The sequence below is a fragment of the Rhipicephalus sanguineus genome, chromosome 7, assembly GCF_013339695.2.
Source record: "Rhipicephalus sanguineus isolate Rsan-2018 chromosome 7, BIME_Rsan_1.4, whole genome shotgun sequence".
NCBI classification, from domain to species: domain Eukaryota; kingdom Metazoa; phylum Arthropoda; class Arachnida; order Ixodida; family Ixodidae; genus Rhipicephalus; species Rhipicephalus sanguineus.
Window position 1 is genome coordinate 158,272,125 of NC_051182.1, and position 19,282 is coordinate 158,291,406.

Here is a 19,282-nt window from a genome sequence, read left to right on the forward strand (position 1 = left end):
GTGCCCACGCGATGCCCTGAGTGAGGCAGCATGATCCTGTGGCCGCTCATTGGAGCATCGAGCTCTTAGGCCGGTATAGACATGACAGGCTGGTAAGAGAATGGCACACAATTCAATTTGTTGACATAGTGCGTGTTTTGAGGCGTACTTCTTTCTGCGCAACTTTTTAGCGGCCGCTTTAACACGTGTGCACATGGTTGATCCCTTACTTGGAGCTGAAAAACGAACTTAAGGAAGCTGAGTCAAAAATAACAGGACAACAGAAGAAGACGCGCACAGCGCTGACTCTCAACAACGTCATTGCGAAAAAAACAACGCACCGCGTGTTTTACATTCATTTTATATTCATTTAGAAAGTGCTTTACTTTCACTATAACAGCCACCAGCAGTTCTACATGAATGTAAAGCACTTTCTATTTGGGGGATCCTGTGTGATTCGGTACTTTGTGCGTGTTGAGTGACTATGGAACATATATAGGCGATGCGTTGATTTCTCACAATAAAGCAGTTGAGAGTCAGTGCTGTGTACATCTTCTTATGTTGTCCTGTTGTTGTTGTTGTTGTTGTTGTTGTTGTTGTTGTTGTTGTTGTTGTTGTTGTTGTTGTTGTTGTTTTGCGCTGTTCCTTAAGTATGTATAGATTCAAGCTCAGCTATCCGCACTTTCGAAAAACAGTTTTCAAGCCCCGTCCACTAGGAGTCTTTTTAGTCTCGCTCAAACATACAATATTTTGAATAACAGATGGGGCCGTATTCTGAAAGGATCACTTTGGGCGACACTGTCACTTTTGCAGGTGAGAGAGAGAGACATAAATGTTATGTGGGTACTGACACAAAAATTTCGGTGCGGCATTTTTTTCTCTTTGTTTTCTTGCTGTAATATGTTGCTGGAGGCCTATTAGTAATAGCACAGCCCATCGATTACTGGCACGCCAAGCCACACGCGGAATTTCACTATATAAGCTTCTGGGCCTGAAACTTTGCCTAGCGATAACGTTTCTGGCGCGTGTCAGGTCACTGTGAGCCGTAGACGGCCGAACACATCCCGCGCGTTGTTCTCGTGAAATCTCGCCAAAGTGATCGGCTCAAGATGCGGCCCCGGGGGGTTTTCCTGCGCTGTCTTCGTTGGACGAACTCCTGCTGCGGGAAGCTAGAAGCACGTGTTTCTAGCTTCGGACGCCATGTCGAGATGAAACTCAACTAGGGTTCGCGTTTAGCGGAAACGTGCCGCACAAGGTAACGCCTCCAAGATAATGCCTTACAAGAACTGCGACATAATTAGACTAATTTAACTGCGACATTACACCGAGCACCAGCAATGCCGCTCTATCTAGGAGAGCATTGAGTATAGGATGAATTAACCCATATATGCCCAGTGTCCTACGTATAGGACGCTTCTTTGATGCACACTAACATCGCTATTTCTTTAGCTGATGACTAGCCCACCTATTGCACATCAAGCAAGCCTCATTCATCAACGTGCGCAAGCCCACACATTGCTTGCTTTTCATGCTGCCACGTGCCGGCCGCTTTCTCCGGGCAAACACGTGCTTTGTGTGAAAGACGTCATGGAGAGGAAGAAGTGCAATGTCGGTGTGCACGTGAAATGTTTCAAGGCTTACTACACCCGCACATGGCACCCCTAATGCCCAGCGTCCTATATGTATAGGATGCCTTGAAAAACAGTGTTTCGTTTACCTGGCAGTAAACAAAGAACTTGTGCTTTCGTTTGAGGGTAGAAGTACACCTTTTCCGAAAAAAAAAATATTTGTTTTTCATTTTTTCTGAGTTTGTGCATATATGGGTTAACATGGTGTCAAGATAAGCACAATGAGATATCTTAGTACGGAAGTTAGCTTCAACTGCTTGTCATTGCGCACGTTTGTACGTTTTATCTCCTTACATTGTAAATTAGTGCCAGTTGTGTTTTTAGTTAACAGTAGTATTACTTCTTTTTCTGTGCCTCATAATTATTTCGCGACGCATTCATGTTTTCAATGCAGGACTTTTAGTTTTCTGTTCCACATTGCACAAGGGAAAAAGGAGAACACATGTGTCCTCCTTTTTTCCTTGTGCAACCTCGAACTCAATATCGTTTCATACGCTAGCAGCTACACCTGGCACAAAAACTTCCATATGTTTCCATCGGCTCGAACGTGAACGACGCAAATCGCGAACCATGCTCGGAGTCTTGCTTCTGAGCTTTATCATTGCATTTTCAACGTGGTTCATCATGTAAGTATGATTGCCCTTATCGCTTTACCAGTGCCCTTATCGCTTAACCCGAAGAGGAAGAAAAAACATGGCTGATCCCTCTGTCATAGGAGCGGTTTAACACGAAAGTGAAACGTGTCTTCAGAGACGCAGTTGAGCTTTTGTTGTACATTGTTTCGCCCCAAGGGCGAAGGAATAATTGCTACAGCAACAAATTGTATTGTCACGCGAAGAACGGCAAGCAGCTGCAAACTTGCAACGCGCTGCTCAAGCAGAAAGGACGCACGGAACGAACATACACAGGATGAGGGCGAACTAACAACTGTCACAGCTCGACAGTTAAAGCGCGCTGCTCAAACGCAAAGGAGGACGCACGAAACGAACGCACAAGTATACACAGGATGAGCGCGAACTAGCTGTCACAGTTCTGACTTATTTGTTTGTGAGCAGCGCGCTCCTTTTGCAAAAGCGGCCCCTGCAGTGAAAGAAGTTACCTTCATGCTCTCTGTAACTTCAATGCAAACTTGCGGTGAGAGCACAAGGCCTGCAAACCAAACCCAATCACGAGATAAGCTCGCGCGCACGAGCGACTACGCCCTGTAGAGGCACGCGCCATCGCAACGCGTGGGGCAACTTTTAAAGCGCGCCCTTCGAGCCCTTTGCGCTATCTCGCTAGTGATAACGAAAACACGCTGGATGTACCACCGATCTCTGAGTACCGCCACCGGCAAATGGTGTATATAAATAGCTCGCCGTTACCATGGTGAAGAACTTGCCGTTTGTGCCCGAGTCGTTTCGCGCCGCGCGCTGAGAAGCGAGGGGCCGTAAGTTGGACTTCTGGTGGCAGAACTTTTGCTTCTAGTTTTTTTCTTTGTAATCTGTTAGTCTTTATAATTTACAACGTCATATCCGTGACGGAAATACGTCAGTGGAGCCGTGGTGGACACATGCATAAAACACTTTCGTGTTAGTAAGCGCTGTCGTCTAAGTCGCTATGCTCGACATCAAGTTTGTTCTTAGAGCGGTGCTAACCTCGATTTTAAGTGCACTTGTGCCCGAGACTACAGTGTTGTAACTCTGGTGGAGGTGCTCGATAGTACACTGGAGTGGGGCTATAATTAAATTAAATAAATGTGCGTAAACTTCAGAAAGGCAATGAGCGGTGCTATATAGTCGGTGGACGTTCATTATTGCATGGCCACTAGTACTACAGTGATGGAACAAAAAAAGCCCTATTATAAAAGAACAACGTACGTCTACTATTTTCCTCTTTCATGTTTGTTTTTTATTCTTCCCTATGCGTAATACTGAGCGCAATACAATCATGAACACTGCTTAAGCTTATTAAAAGCTGGTGATATTAGCAGGTTGGTGCGCTTTTGGCAGAGCTACAAGGCATGAGTGTGCTATGTATTGCTACATTGTACATAGACATCAAGACACACAAGTCACGACGTCATGCACCATGTGGCCTCGAATGCCCGCCTCTTACGGTAAGCTGGTTTGCCTGGCTGTACCATGAGAAATTCCACAGGGACAGTGGAGCCCAAATAACCTTGTTTTCTTTCTCGCGATATCACAGTGGTGAACCCGTGCATCTCCACTTACTGGCTAATGGTGTTTCCAGGAGCCGGTAGTGATTCGGTTGTACTTAACAACAACAAGAACAATCTCGCCACAAAAAAATCGGTGGCATTTTCAGACAACGCAAGAGGCGCTTTTCTTTCTTTCGGGATCTTGGAATTCCAGGACCACCACCAAGCTTCACTTCTGGAAATCTCTCAGAACTTATTCACAAGGTAATGTCGCAGCGCCGAAGAGCGCAAATCAATGCCTGCTTCGCTTTTCGAACATGCTTCTGTTTGTGGGCTTTATATGGGAATAAATTTTTATGATCTCAGTATGTCTAGTTGTTCACGGTGATGTACTGGCCACTTATATATTATTACCTTGCTCTCGTAGCGGGCTGAAGCTATTGAAGGAGCGAGCCTATTGAAGTAATTGTTAATAGCAATAGTGCTTCTGTGAGACCAGTCAGAATATCATTCTTGTGTTCGGTCCTTCATCTTTTTATTTTTATTGTACAGACGTTCCATACGTCTTTCATAATTCTATGCCGACTATCACATAACTATATTGAGCTAGCTCGAGTCTAATTCCTTTATGATATATTATTTAGTGACCCACGTGAATACACGAAGTTATTATTTCTACTACTTGTGGCATTACTATTAAAAAGACTCTCCTAAAGCCTCCGTATTTTTTATACGGAGCTAGCAAATGTAACAGCCATTGCCTAGCCAATGTATGTGTGCGTCGGGGGTGTGGCGTGGAGGTGTTGTTGGGAGGTTTAACCCTCTAAATTTTTTTAAATTTGCATGTGTATATATACACGTACACCCCTACCCCCCCCCCCCTTTCCTCGTGAAAAAAATTTCTGGCTACGCCGCTGACAAAAAGTGCTCCAGTAGAACGTTTACAAAATATCACTTTATTGTTTTTAATAATTGATTTTCTTAGCCCACTTACTTTATACTCTGCGTGCTTTTTCCTTTCAACCATTTTTGCATAATTTCGAGACTTCAGTACACACGTCAACTTTCGTTTTGCAAAGTTATGCGGCGTCCTTAGTTACTTCTTTGAGCACAATGTGCAGTTTGTTTTCATCATGGAGACTCATCCTAATGTTACGTTCTGCAGGGGACAGTAGCTGCATTCAAAGAATGGATGGAAAAGTACGGAGACTTGGTGGGGTATGGAAGTTCTTTTAGAAAGCAGGCTTTTAACCTCTATACTATAGTTGAATCATCGTGCGCCATATTTAATAGCGTTCACGTGGTAAGGCGCTTATTCAATGTCCGCGTATACGTTATTTTCCTTGCAGTTTCTACAATGGTGCGTTTCCGGTTCTTATCGTGAAAGACCCCGAGTTAATCAAGAAGATCCAGATAAAGGATTTTGGCAACTTTCAGAGTCGAGGCGTAAGTCCAATGCCAGCGTTCTAGTCCCACAGTTTCTTGATGCCTCTAAGTTTCTCTGTTTATGCATGTGAGGCTGATGTCATAGGCTTCATTTGACTTCGCTTATGGGCATCGTGATACCACAAAAACAAAAAAGAACGGCCATGGACACGGGTCAGTTTACAACGTTTCGACCGTGTTGCCAACATTACTTGAATTCAGAATGACACTATCCATCCTGACTTCTGTTCTGCATTCGCTTGTGGCAAACATAGAGTAAGTTTTTTTTTTTTTTCCTTTCAGGTCTACAAAAGGATCGCGATAAGCGTGTACAGACAACGCTGACTCGGAAGTGCAGCCTGTATGGAAAAAAGGGTGGGCGAAAATAAGTCAAATGAGCATTAAACTGGGGGCGGGGGGGAGCGGGAGGTTAAGGGGGTTCGATGGGATGGGGAGGGCGTAAGCTATCCTGTTGCGAGTCAGCGCTGCCCGTATGTGCTTCTTCTCACCCTTGACTTTACTTGCTATAAGGCTAACTTAAGACAAATCGCGAACAACTAGCCCGACTTTTCGTTCGTTCATTCATGTTTTCTTCCATGTCATGAACGTTATTTGATACGTTTAGGAAACAGGTGGTACTCCTCAAGTGGCTCACGCACTTGGTGCAAAACACCTAAGAACTTATACGTTTTAACAGCGAAAAGCAGGGAAGCAATCTCACAAGGACGATACACGCAAACAGGACGTGCGCTAGTGTCTCCTTCTTGGGTGAACGTTGCCTTGCGCTCGTTGAGATGTGTGTGCTCACTTATCATCAACTAGCTCAAATTTCTGCATTGAATAGCTATCAAGAATTGTCACTGAATCCACCTATTATTAAAAAAAGTACTCTACCTAAGTGGTATGAGTATTTTATCGATGTCCGCGACGGCCAGTGGCGTGTAATTTGTTTCAATGGATTTTTGTCATATATGCTTTCGGCACCTAGATATCTAGCTGTGCATTACTTCGAAGCTTATCCGTAGCAACTAACCCGAGCGCATTACTTGTTTGCCAAGAATCCCTAACGGAGCTTGTGGCAGGGCTGTCTGAAATGAAGGAGGGGGGGGGGGTAATGCAAGGAACATATAAAGAGACTGGTTCAATCAGTCCCAATCACTTCCTGTGAAAATTAGAAAGTCTGTAGACGCGACTAAAGCTCACACACACTGAGAAGTGTCGTATTTATTCAAGGTGATATATCAAATCAAACAACAAGAGATTTGCAGAAGTGCGCTTCAAAAACATTCAAAGTTTGTCTTGAAGATAGTGGCATCCATGGCCGTTAATAACGCATTTAAGCTTTGTTTTGTTTTAACGTCACAGTCTACATTTATGCAAGTGTTGACTATGTTTGTGTTGAACGTTACGTTACGTATGCTACGTTTTATTTTAACATACCGTGTATATACATATATGCGATTGTTGACTATGTTGTCTTGACTGCTTTGTTATATCTTTACATGACAATTCATCTACATGATGTATGACTTCAGAACTCCATACAAGGGGACATTATTCTTTTTTTAGACGTCATAGTGCCGTAGAGCCACGCTGTTCTTCTCAAGTTCTATACTGTGTGTGCTGCGGCTTTGTGATGTTCGGAAATTTAGGACCATGCATGTTCTATGTTCAACACGTCTGAGAGCTAAGAAGTAGGCGGCGCCCCAGTTGTGCGCCATCATCCCTGTATATGAACCCATAACGCGAATCACAGGTGTTGTCAGGCCTCTCACAAGCACATCCCATCAACAAGCTGAGCCTTGTCAACATGCCGGGTGACCGTTGGAAAGAGATGCGCAGTCTACTCACTCCTGCCTTCTCAACGAGCAACATGAAGAAGGTAACCAGCCTCTAAGCTACATTGACTATCGTGGTTTTACGCAGAGAGAGGTAGTTGATTAGGATAATAGTTTATTGGATATCAGTATATTTTTTCGAAATTTTAAGGAAATATTTTAACGCGTAGTACGCATGCAGTAACTACAAGTGACTTTGAAAATATTGGCAACAGTTTTTTCCGAATATTATCTGCATTTACGGCAGGTCGGTTGATATTTTGATGCTATATTTGTAATATTGATGCTATCTCAAAACGACGTATTTATAGTATAACTAAGTGAATTATTTAAATGACAATCATCAGTGCGCAGTCGACTTTGTAAGTTGCCTCCTTACATATAGCAAACAATCATGTTTCGCAAAAGTTTCGGCTACCCTAGCTCTGTTACCATGTTATCGTTATTCCATCTTTTTCTATTAGAAAAGACGACACGGCATAAGCACCCATACTAAAAATCTAAATTCCTTAATGTGAGCACCCTACTGCGACGTAGTTTCACTGTTTAAGGCTGCGTGAAATGTAGTGTCCTTGAATACAAGTTACAACGGCACATCTTTTATTCATTTATCCGGACAATGATGCCAAGTCTTGTTGGTCTAGCATACGACCGCATTACTCGCTCTATATATCATATTAACCCCTCGAGCAAAGACACCAATATTGAATATTTCTCTATCTGGACTCATTAGACTGTGGCCTCCTCAGTGAAATAACTAAATCAGCCGGAGCAAAAAAAAAAATGGTCATGGGATAGTAATACAATGCTGCGCAAGTAAATAAAGATTGCCAAGTGTCATGTATTGTCCCTGATCATGAACTGATTCCTTGCCGTCATTAACAAAAACCTATCTTCACTTTCAGATGGCAAACCTAATGGACGCTTGCACGAACGATTTCCTCGACGTCTTGAAATTTCTTCACACGCAAAACAAGGTCTTCGAGGCTCGCGAGCTGTTTCAGAGGCTGACTGCCGACGTGATCATTCGATCGGCGTTTGGCCTCAAGTCAGATCTGCAACTGAAGAAAGGAAACAAGAGTACCACTGAGTCACTCTTTAAGGATGGTTTGCGGAGCTTCTATCAATTCCGATACGCATGGATGAACTACCTCACTTGTAAGTGCGCCGCTCTCGACAGCCATACTTCGTTTATTTATGACTAGCGTGTCTTTTAAATCCGAAGCATTTCTTAGCAAACCAAATCTACTTTGACCGCTTATATTTACACCTAAGCTATATATTTATATCTAAGCTATATATTTACATCTATACCAAGCTAAGGGGTCGTCCCCTTAGCTTGGTATACACTGAAATCGGCGTAGAAGGACATGAGTGTATGACGAACGCGGCGGACAGGTCATAGCAGGAATAACGTCGCAAGCCTGCCGCGCACGTCATGAAACCCATTCCCGCAGTCACGTGCGGCACATACCAGCATAACGCGGCCCGTGCTACACGGGCATGCGCTACAGGTGATTCATGGCATATATCAACCAAGGAACAGCGAGAACAGACTGGAAATCTTAACGCGAAAGCGTTAAGGAGCGTGTGTCGCAGAAAATTTGGTGCCGGTATGGACGGTGTTGTCGGGCAAAAAAAGAAAAAATAGTGCGCAGCTTGCGCTAGTGGCACAAGGCTGGAACCAAGAGCGGAGCTTGTATTTGACCTAGCTGAATTTTGCTAGTAATGCCATGCGTTTGCTAGAGATGCTAAGTTTTTGCTAGTAGTACCAAGTATGGCTAGACTAGGCTTCTTGTTCGGTTTCGGTCGGTTCCCCACGCTACGCATGTGTCATGTGGTTTTGGTGAGAACATGCCACGTGACTAGCTATTATGTGATGTTACGTGATTTTAGTCACGTGACTAGTTGTTAGGTGGTTTATGGTGGGAACATGCCACGTGACTAGTTCTTACCTGATGTGCGATTTTGGTCCCGGGGCTAGTTGTTACGTGCCGTAACGTGATTTAAGTCGCGTGACAAGATGTTACGTGATTTTCATTCACGTGAATGTTGTTTCGTGATGTTACGTGAATTCTAGTCGCATGACTAGTTGCTACGTGATTTTACGTGGTTTCAGTAACGTGCATAAATGTTACGTGATTTTCAGCCGCGTCACTAGTTTGTGTAATGTTACGTGATATTAGTCACCGGACTGGTTGTTACGTATGTTACGTGATTTTTAGTCACGTAACAGATTCGCCCATCACAGTTATTTCATTCCACACTGGATAAATCGGTGCACGTGTTGTGGGAGTGCAGCAGAAGTTGAAGAGGACTAATCAAGCACTGTACCTGTTCACGATGACGATAATTCCTGTTCACACTACCCGGCGCAACGATAGGCTTGAATGGCTCCACCATTAAAACCCGATGGAAGGAAAAAATAATAATAACACCTCAAGCCGGAATCACCCAGGCATTCTGCGTGAAAGTTAAGTGTTCTACTACAGAGCCATGTTGGTGCTTCCAAATTCTTGGGAAAGAGAGCCTACACAAGCATCATGTCGGGACAATGCCAGTAGTGGTTGCAGTGTTGACTAACTGCTTTGATAACAATGTAACAAACATTGACTACGCAATCTATAGTGAAGCGTTGCTTGAATTCGCCGACGAACGCTACTTATCATATGCACGTCATCGGAGCGTTCGCAAAAAAACTTGCATTCCTTATCTAACGTAAGTGCAAACGTTATGTCGGACAGTGAGCAACCCCATACACGCCAGTGTAGTCGACAAGCCTGAGAAGCCCACGATATGCGCACAACTACTAAACTTACAATGACATCAATCCACCTAGTAGCAAAGCTTGGCTAAAAGCAAGAAATCCGGCATGGGCTGCTATCCGCTGACTGCTTCGCATGAAATCGATTCCCACAATTTATGGGATCGGCTGGAATTTTTTTCAAGCGTTTCAAAACGCCGTGCTATGCTATTTCGATAGCCTCTGCCGTTGAAGCAGGACCGCTGATTTTGCGGACAGTCGATCGCTGCGCGCACCGTTGCATCTGCAAAAAAAAAAACGAGAATACAGAAGATATAGAGTGAGAGAAAGGCAGAAATAGAAATAAGCCCAGACAAAACAGAAAAAATAAATAGAGGAAAGATAGACAGAGAAAGGAAGAAAGAAAGGGAAAAATCACCACGGCTTGCACTAAGTCGCGTAAGCCTGGGTCACAGCCGAGCTGGTGGGCAACTGGCTCGTCCTGACTTGGCTAGGCCTTTACCCTCTCACTAGTCTCTTTCCGACCCCTTGCTGTACTATACTATATTATACGTTGCTATGCTTGCTCTCTTTTTACCTTTCTTTTTCAGTCTGTGTCTTTCAATCTCTTTTTCTCTATGCCTGTAGGCAAACCTCGACCATCATGAGCAGGATTTGGGGACATGTGTACGTAGCGCCATCTCTCGTCGGTGAGAGCGGTGGCCTGCCGTAACTGAATGGGTAATATGCTAAAAAAATGATATCTGACGAAAGAAGCTAGTTATCAAAAACTAATCTCGGTTCTATACAGCAGAGACTTATTTGAATATTCTGGTGAAATTACAGTATCGCACTACAAATCGCGTGGCTTCCCAGAGTGTTTAGTATTTAACAATGGGTCCCCATGTGTTTCTAATGGGCGGTGTTCAATTGTCCTGGGAAGCCACACGCTTTCTAGTGCAATACTGCAATTTTGCCAAAATGTTCCAGTAGGTCTCTGCTTTGCAGAACACGGAGTTGTTTTGGATGACTAGCTTTATTCAAGAGATATAATTTTTTTTATATTTCCCATTCAGTTATGGCAGGACGCCGTTGCTACCACCGAGAGATGGCGCTACGTAGAGATGTCCCCAAATCCTGGGGATAGAGCTCTGCTACAAAACTCTATAGCGCGTATGGGCCACAGAAATCGGACAAAACCTACTAGTCACCACACTGGTCCGCTAAAAGTTATCAAGGGAATACACGGGCGGCAAACACCGATTAGGAGCCGCACGTTCTAGCTCCTCTTGTTTAACCATCTGTACCGAGTGTTTGGCCGGTGATTGAGCGCTTGCCGGCTCATGATGATGACCATTTTCTATCTACGACACTCGGCAAGACTCGGCCATAACAGCTCTACTGTAACAATACTTACTTGGCGCCAGTGCTATCGATGTGGCTGCGCTACTTAGGTGGCTGTGTGTTCTTACGGATAATCTGTATGCAATCCTCATTACTCTATAGACGAAAAACAAAAGCTTCCACAAACACACCTCATTACGAAATCCGGGTGTAGGCGTTGTAGGAGCAAAGTACCCTCAGCTTTCACCGCAAGATAGCAAAATTTTCTTACTACGCAAGAGAGGGGCTCCTTGAGTTGTTTTTATCTGCGTATAATACACCTCGCCGTAACGCTGGTCGTTCATGATTTTAATGTAACAATACTTTTCTCTCTTTACTTTCACGTTCTTTTACTTCAATACTATATAGTGATTTGGCTGGTTTCTAATAAATGAGGGTAATCAGCGTGCTGGCATTTCAATTTCAGGACAATAATAACTGTTGCTCAATAATTTTTATTATGCAATATTGTCCATTACAAATAAATGAATTAATAATATAACTACCAACTTTCCAGTAAAACATTTTTGGGAAGTTGGCAGAACCTTTTTTTTACCCGTATTAGGTCCTTTTTTGTGGGCTCGCTAGTGCATACAGACATCCTGGGAATGTATACTGATATCTCTTTCATGCAGTTTGCTTTTTCTTGTGGGTTGCTGACGCACTGAGCTAAAATCCACCACTTGGAAGTCTTGCGTTCTCATTGGCAGACGCCAATAGCATGCGTTAGAAATTTTCCTTAAATCGTTAGGTGCCAACGACAAGTTACTTCACTTATTGTGCAAAAAAAAAAATAACAAGCAGAGCTCTAGGCACAACGCTGAAGGTGACCCGCATGGGTGACTCCTTGGAGATTATGCATTGTGCCGAATAAAATTAAGACGGCTTCTTCAGTGGCCAGTACTAAGGCCATTATGATACGTGCGCCGCTAAGTCACATAATTGGAGATATTTATAAAGTACCACATCACACCGCAAACGCCACTATAGCCTCCGCGTTCTAATCGAAGGTTGTCGAGTGCGCCAGTCTACTTCATCGTGAACTAGTATTTGTCTTCTTTGGGTGTAAATTAGGGGTAAGAGCAAGCTCAACAGCAAAACATTTCGGCTAATGACTCGCTTGGCATCATTACCTCCTATATTGTGTGCTCTACTGAAGAATTGGAGTTCCGACTTTAAAGTTGCAGCGCAGACATGTCAGACACACCACGTAGAAAGGACACGACACACACAAGTGCCGACTAACAAATGACTTATGTACCAACTGAAGCTTTGTTGAACTTGAGGTCGCGGGGCGTTCACATTGGACCCTTCTAGCTTTAGTGGCCGTAGCTTGCAAAGCGTTAATTTCTTGTGCTATAAGCTTGGCGCGCTGTATTTGCTCTTTTATTAAAAGAAGCACCACTTGTTTTCTTTTTGTTTCTGCCACCTAACCTGACGGACTCGCATTCTTTCTCACAGCCTGCTTTCCAGAGTTCGCGCCTCTGTGGGAAGTCATACTTTCATTGAAGGCGCGATACAGCAAGACTACCATCGACAACATGCGGGACGACATTACTCCAATTCTGCAGTTTCGCCGTAAAAACACTGAGGTAGGTCAAACCTCCAGGGCAGTAACGAACTTCGTCTTTGCGTAAGAGAGCAAAGTACTAGCAGCAGCACACTAGCTGAAAGAATTGTTCTATAGAGATGAGATAGAGAACTGTATCGATTTCGTGGAAGAACAGCGCAAAAGGCGTAACAGTGAACACACAGGACACAGCGCTGTGTCCTGTGTGTTCACTGTTACGCCTTTTGCGCGTTTCTGCCATAATATTCATGAACCAACCAGCCCACCTAAGAATTCTTAGGTATATGGATTGTTTAGCCTACTCGGGAACAAGTGATTTATCATTTGCTGAGTTTGGCATCGAGGAGTACATTCTCCAGTTACTGGCCCGAAGGCCGCAGGTTCGACTTCGGCCACGGCGATCGCGTTTCCATGGAGGCCTAACACTAGATGCCCGTGTACTGTGTGATGTCAGTGCGCGTTGTAAAGAACACCAGATGGTCGATACTTCCGGAGCCCACTACTACGGCGTGCCTCATAACGTTATCGTGCTTATGGAACAAAACCACAGCTTTATTATTATTATTATTATTATTATTATTATTATTATTATTATTATTATTATTATTATTATTATTATTATTATTATTATTATTATTATTATTATTATTATCCAGTTAGCTTTGGAAATCAAAAAATGCAGACGCTCAGGGGAAGATGGCAGCTTGAAGAGATGAACAATTCGTGAACGGTGTGTCGCCGAAACCGACGTTTCGACAAGCGGACTTGTCTTCTTCAAGGCTGTTGCAGCCTTGAAGAAGACAAGTCCGCTCTTGTCGAAACGTCGGCTCCAGTGACACCCCGTGTCACTGGCGGCCCATCTTGCTTTGGGCCTTTGGCATGCATGTTAGATGAGACAGGTCCACTGTTAAGGGGAAGACTTGGGTGCTGGGATCGTTCGGATTTGCCTCGCTTGCAAAAGCATAGTGGCTTAGAATTGCGTAAGGACTACTAGTGGTTGACAGTTGTGGCTTCTTTTGACAGACTAGTGCCGCGCACGAGCAATGCGTCCACATTCACTCGCAGTTAGAAGGGCAGCAGTATATGAAAGCTCCTCATTCAGGCGTTCCCTTCAATGGTGTACCGTACTGTACATTCGTTTGCGTTATGAAAGTGGTCGACTCGTTGGCAAATTGCTTATTAAGTGTAACGTTTGCTTTTATAGCGGTCGATAGGAATGGATTCCTAGAAATAAAAACCAAGTACCAATGTATGGGGATGAAAAGTATTGTCACATTCTGATGACCCCCTAGCAGTGAAAAATAATAATAATCTCTCTCTCAGGTGGCCAGGAACGACATTTTGCAACTGATGCTTAACGCCGAAGTGGAAGAAGGAGCACCCGTCAACGTACACTCGCTGGCAATAGACTACGACGCGGACTCCGCGTCCGAAAGTGAGGAAGTAATTTTTGATCACTGAGAGCGCTACAATTAGAGCACTGCACGGGCCTCATTTTTCGGCCCGGGGCCGGCCCGGGACCGCTTTATGAAGCCCGAGCCCGCTTTATGAAGCCCGAGCCCAGCCCGGGCCCGGGCGTACATGACTGAACCCAGCCCGAGCTGGGCCCGGGCCCGTGGTTCTAAGCCCAGGCCCGGCCCGGGCCCGGGCGTTCATTACTAAACTTATCCAGGGCGCGCGTGTTCATGACCAGGCCCGGCCCGGGCCCGCTAGAGGATATTAGTTGTTGAAGATTATTATTAATGATGCCTTGCGCTTTGTAGCGGGCGATCGCACGGAAAATCCGGTGTGTACATGCATCGAAACGTTGCTTGGCCCGCGGTGGTAGCTCAGCGGTTAAGCTGTTGCGCTGTTAAGTCCTAGGACGCGGGTGCGATTCTCGCGGCCACGGCGTCCGCATTTTGATGGGGGCGAAATGCAAGAACACCCGTGTACTTAGCTTTAGGTGCGCGTTGAAAAACACCTGGTGGTCGAGATTAATCCGGTCCCCACTACGGCATGCCTCGTAATCATATCGTGGTCTTAGAACGTAATACCAAGGGATATAAATGAAATGCTGCCTATATGGCACATGGCAAGTCATTACAATAACAGTATAGGGAAAGTAAAACATAGTAGAGAGAGAAGAAACTTTATTGGCATTTGGCCAACAGTTTGGTCTTGGTGGCCTCAGATGGCGGCGCTGAGTCCCTGAACTCGGGCGGCATCTTCAGCCTGCCGGACGGCCCAGAGCTGGTCGTTGAGCTCCGAGCTTCTGAGCGCCGCCTCCCAGCGGCGGCGTCGCCGACGTAGAAGGTCCCCCGCGGCTCCCGCAGCCGGGACGGCGGCGGGAACGAGTGAGCTCGAGGCTTCTTGTTGCCTGGTATTGGCAGCCGCCATAGGCGCATCGCGAACGGCGGCCGTTTCTCGACCGTTGTTGCCGGCGCATTCCCAGAGCATGTGGCGCAGCGTTGCTCTGTGCCCGCATGTTTTACATAGATCGGTGGTATATAAGTGTGGGTTGCAGTGGCGTAAGACGACCGGGCTGGGGTAAGAGTGTGTTTGTAGTAAGCGATAGCTTACAGCATCGTGCCTGTTTAATTTGTCATGCGGTGGCGGGAACTTACGCCTTTCCAGTCTGTAGTGTTGGGTAATATCTCGGAACGTGATGAGACGATCACCCCACGACCATTGTGGTACGTGTTGTTGCTGTGTGTCTGTCGAAGTGTCTCGATCCGGCAGATCAGAAGCCACGTTCTCGGGAGCGGAGGCGGCGGCCACTGAATGTGCCGCGGCTCGGCGAGTGAGACCTCGAGCCGCGGCGTGGGCCGCCTCGTTGCCCGCGAGCGGGACATCGGTGTGTGCCGGGGTCCAAAGGAGGAAGACTGTTGAATTTTGTGGTGGCAATCGCGACGCTAAGTTGCCATCACCGCACATCTTAAGGATGCGGGCCGCTTCCAGCGAGACGCGGCCGCGCGCAAAGTCGCGGATCGCCGCCTGCGAGTCGCTAATTACGGTCGTATAGCGTTCGGCACCGTGGCGATTGCTAGAGCTATCGCGGCTTCTTCGGCCGCCTCCGTATGTCCCGTGGTCACCGTAGCGCTCGCAAGGCATTTGCCCGTACGGTCAACGACCGCAGCGGCATGTGCGTGTCTCCCGTCCCCATATCTCGCGGCATCTACGTACACAACTTCGTCGCTAGTGCCGTACTTCTTTTGAAGGTCACTAGATCGCTGGTTACGGCGCCCGACGTGGTGCGTCGGGTGCATATTCTTAGGAAGCGGCAGAACAATTAGGCGGTCACGAACCGAGGCAGGGACATCCGCTTTTTCTCCCTGTTGAGTGTGGTATCGGACATAGTAACAAAATTTATTTATTTAAATTAAATGTACAACTAACATGAGAAAGCGGATAGAAGCAAACGTTGGACATTTTCTTTAATGCTCTTTTCTGCACTCGCGTTGAAAACAATAATTACAATTTTTTTTAAAAGAAGCTCCTGATTAATAATTTGTTGCAGCAAGATAAAAAACGTTAACGTTATATATTGTGAACAGCCACTAAAACCAGAGTAAATATAAATCGTTCATATTCCAACGTCGTCACGGAAACGTTATCGCCATGTACAATATAATTATGTAATCAAGGTAATTGGCACAGAATGCCTTAGACTATGGAAGGCATAACGTTCGCGTGTGCTCGAAGGCCCCACTTAGGCATTTTAATGAGCGGGCCCGAGTCCTGCCCGGCCCGCAGCCTCATGCTCGGGCCCGGCCCACGCCCGCGGCTTCAAGCCCGGGCCCGGCCCAGGCCCGCACATTCAAGCCCTAGCCCAGCCCGGGCCCCCAGAAAGTGCTTCGGACGGCCCGTGGGCCGGGCCGGGCCCGGGCTTTCGGGTCGGCCCGGGCCCGTGCAGTGCTCTAGCTACAATGCGTATTCAGTCTACAGACTTGTTCACTGATTAAGAGTCGAAAAACAGCGCTAAAGGGACAGGGCTAAGAAAGGACCCAGACCATGGCGCTGACAAAAAACCAAATGTGTGTTATTCTTCCAGTCAGCATACATACATATACTCCACGAATATCTCAGTGAAAGTGGAACTATAGAATAAAAAAACTGAAAAATGAAGACTCAGCCTGCGCAGAGGCGATAGATTGTTGCCTCTGCGCAGGCTACGTCTTCGCTTTTTTTTCGTTTTTTTTTCTGTACTTTCATCGAGATAGTGATGGAGTATACGCGTGCTGACTGAAAGAACAAAACACATTTGGTTGTTAGTCAGCGCCGTGGTCTGGGTACTTTCTCCGTCCCGTCTTTTTAGCGCCGTTCTTCTACTCTTAATCATGAACCAGCCCAAATGCGTATCCTACTGATGCTCACTAACGTTCACTGAACTCCTCTCGTCATTTCTGTTGTAGAAAACGAGCCAACGAAGGTCGGCAAGAACATAAAGAAACGCTTCCTGACCAACGAGGAAATATTGTCCAATGGTCTGGTTTTCTATAGAGCAGGGTACGAAATATACTTCATTCGTCTGAATGCTCAGTATTGCAAACTTAAGTCTTTGTTACCACAGATCCACCCCCGCAAAGTGCGGTGGTAGCTTTTACAGCCTTTTGACGAATTATCATGCTTCATGAGATTGCAGTCCTAAATAATTGCATATCTGGTTTCACACATAGTAGCGCATGCGTATTTTCTTATGCCACTTCACTTGGGACGAACTTGCTGTAGCGCGTTGTATCCGGTCCGCTAAAAACGTTTCGAATCAAACATTTGACAAGGGGAGAAAGATAGGCGCAAGATTAACGTGAATGTGCTTAATTCCCGACGTGAAAGAATTCTAGGGAATTTGCCTGCGACTATCAGTTTTCCTCTGCAAAAAGTTGTTACAATCTTAGGAGCCTGTACGATGCCTCTTGAAGTTTTGAAAGCTGCTTGTGCATAATGCACTAGATAACTTTGCTGCTGCAGTTTTGATCGGCCCTACAGGGCCTTTGAAACGTCAGCCAATGACTGTATTTTCGTGAGGTGACACGTTTTAATCGCTTTGATAAAGCAGTGCGAGAAACTATAAGTGCAAAATAATATCTTTACGAACTTCATAGAACTCTAATAAAATTAAAAAACGCAAGTAATTTTTTTACAATGACGTTCCTTTAGAAGAAAGAATTGGAAATACTTACTTTAAGTACATTTCATGCGGAAAAATAGCGGCCCAGTGTAGTAAAAACAGCTACCATAATCAGGGGCGTAGCCAGAAATTTTTTTCGGGGGGGGGGGGGGTTCAACCATACTTTATGTATGTTCGTGCGTGCGTTTGTATGTGTGCGTGTATATATATATACGCAAGCAAAACTGAAAAATTTCGGGGGGGTTTGAACCCCCCCAACACCCCCCCCCCCCTTGGCTACGCCCCTGACCATAATGGCATTTGACTGACTCATCACATATGCCGTTGGCATGCCATGACCGAAGTAATAAAGTAGTCACTGCGTTAGTGCACGATACCTTGTTTTTGTGTAAAATTAGTGGAAGACACTCGTTGGTTTTGTCCCATAATGTTATATTTGCTGTTGCCCAACATTCTTTTATTTCAAAAGTGAAAACATTTTTGCACTTTTATTTCCTAGCCGCTTAAGCTAGCTATTGGTGATGCCAATCACTGAAATTAGCGTTTTTTGTTTCGTTGTTAAAATTCTAGCTTTGAAACAACCGGCACAGCAATGTCCTTCATGGCCTACTTGCTTGCGAAGCACGCGGATATTCAAGACCGACTCAGCGAGGAAGTCCTGGCAGTCCTGGAAAGAGATGTATAAATTTGCACAATCCTGATTTGCAATCGTAATCCTAGGATTAGGATTGCATAATATGCAATTCTGTAACCGCAAGATGTCTTTCCCATCGCAAACACCGATTTCATCGGATCACAATTCATTTGCAGGGAGCTTTCACGTACGATAACGTCTTTGGTATGAAGTACTTGGATCAAGTCGTATCAGAATCTCTGCGCTATTATTCGCCTAATGTGGGGTGAGTGAAATTTTTCAGTGCTTAGTATTTGTGCATTTTGCGCACTCATTATTATAGATTTCTACTGTGCAGAAACCTATATTAAGGAGTGTGCAAAGTACCCACTGTTCGCGTTGCGCTACCCGCGGAGGCCACCGGGAGCCGCGATGACAACAGCGCTAGGGCACAAAGTGCCTGAATGCGCGCTCGTTTTTGAGCATAGGTCGGCAAAAAAATTGGAGCTCACTCAGACTCACCAAAATTTTCCTCAACCGGAGCCACTCGGACTCAGACTCACTAAACTTTTTCTCAGCCGGACTCACTCAGACTCAAACTCACCAACATACTACTCAGCCGGACTCACTCAGACTCAGACTCACGGCTTCACCTGAGTCTGAGTGAGCCTGAGTGAGTCAACTCATGAGTCCGTTGGCGTAAAATTAGCTTTTTCTATCTTGGTGTAAATCCTTTTTAAAGTCAGTATCTCCCATAATCAGTGCTCTACGATATACCTTTTGATCTTGCCTTCAAATACGAGTTATCATCAGATATTGTGCTGCTCATCTGCTGCCCTAGGTTCTGAAAACG

General features: G+C 45.4%; 1 protein-coding gene across 1 annotated transcript; it reads left to right on the forward strand.

Annotated features, from left to right (window-relative positions):
- The first annotated feature begins 2,177 nt into the window (after nt 1–2,177).
- Nucleotides 2,178–18,719, forward strand: LOC119399201 (cytochrome P450 9e2-like). Its single transcript, XM_037666015.1, has 11 exons — nt 2,178–2,233; nt 3,915–4,011; nt 4,913–4,965; nt 5,097–5,193; nt 6,929–7,054; nt 7,916–8,168; nt 12,598–12,728; nt 14,030–14,141; nt 17,101–17,194; nt 18,387–18,495; nt 18,627–18,719. The coding sequence occupies exons 1-11, from the start codon at nt 2,178–2,180 to the stop codon at nt 18,717–18,719; spliced, it is 1,221 nt and encodes a 406-aa protein (XP_037521943.1).
- The last annotated feature ends 563 nt before the right edge of the window (nt 18,720–19,282 follow it).

Excerpts from the sequence above, each read along its gene's own strand:
- LOC119399201 (XM_037666015.1), top strand. The coding sequence starts at position 2,178 with ATGCTCGGAGTCTTGCTTCTGAGCTTTATCATTGCATTTTCAACGTGG. Across the intron at positions 2,234-3,914 it reads TTTTCAACGTGGTTCATCAT|ACAACGCAAGAGGCGCTTTT; the intron begins GTAAGTATGATT and ends TGGCATTTTCAG. Across the intron at positions 7,055-7,915 it reads CAACGAGCAACATGAAGAAG|ATGGCAAACCTAATGGACGC; the intron begins GTAACCAGCCTC and ends CTTCACTTTCAG.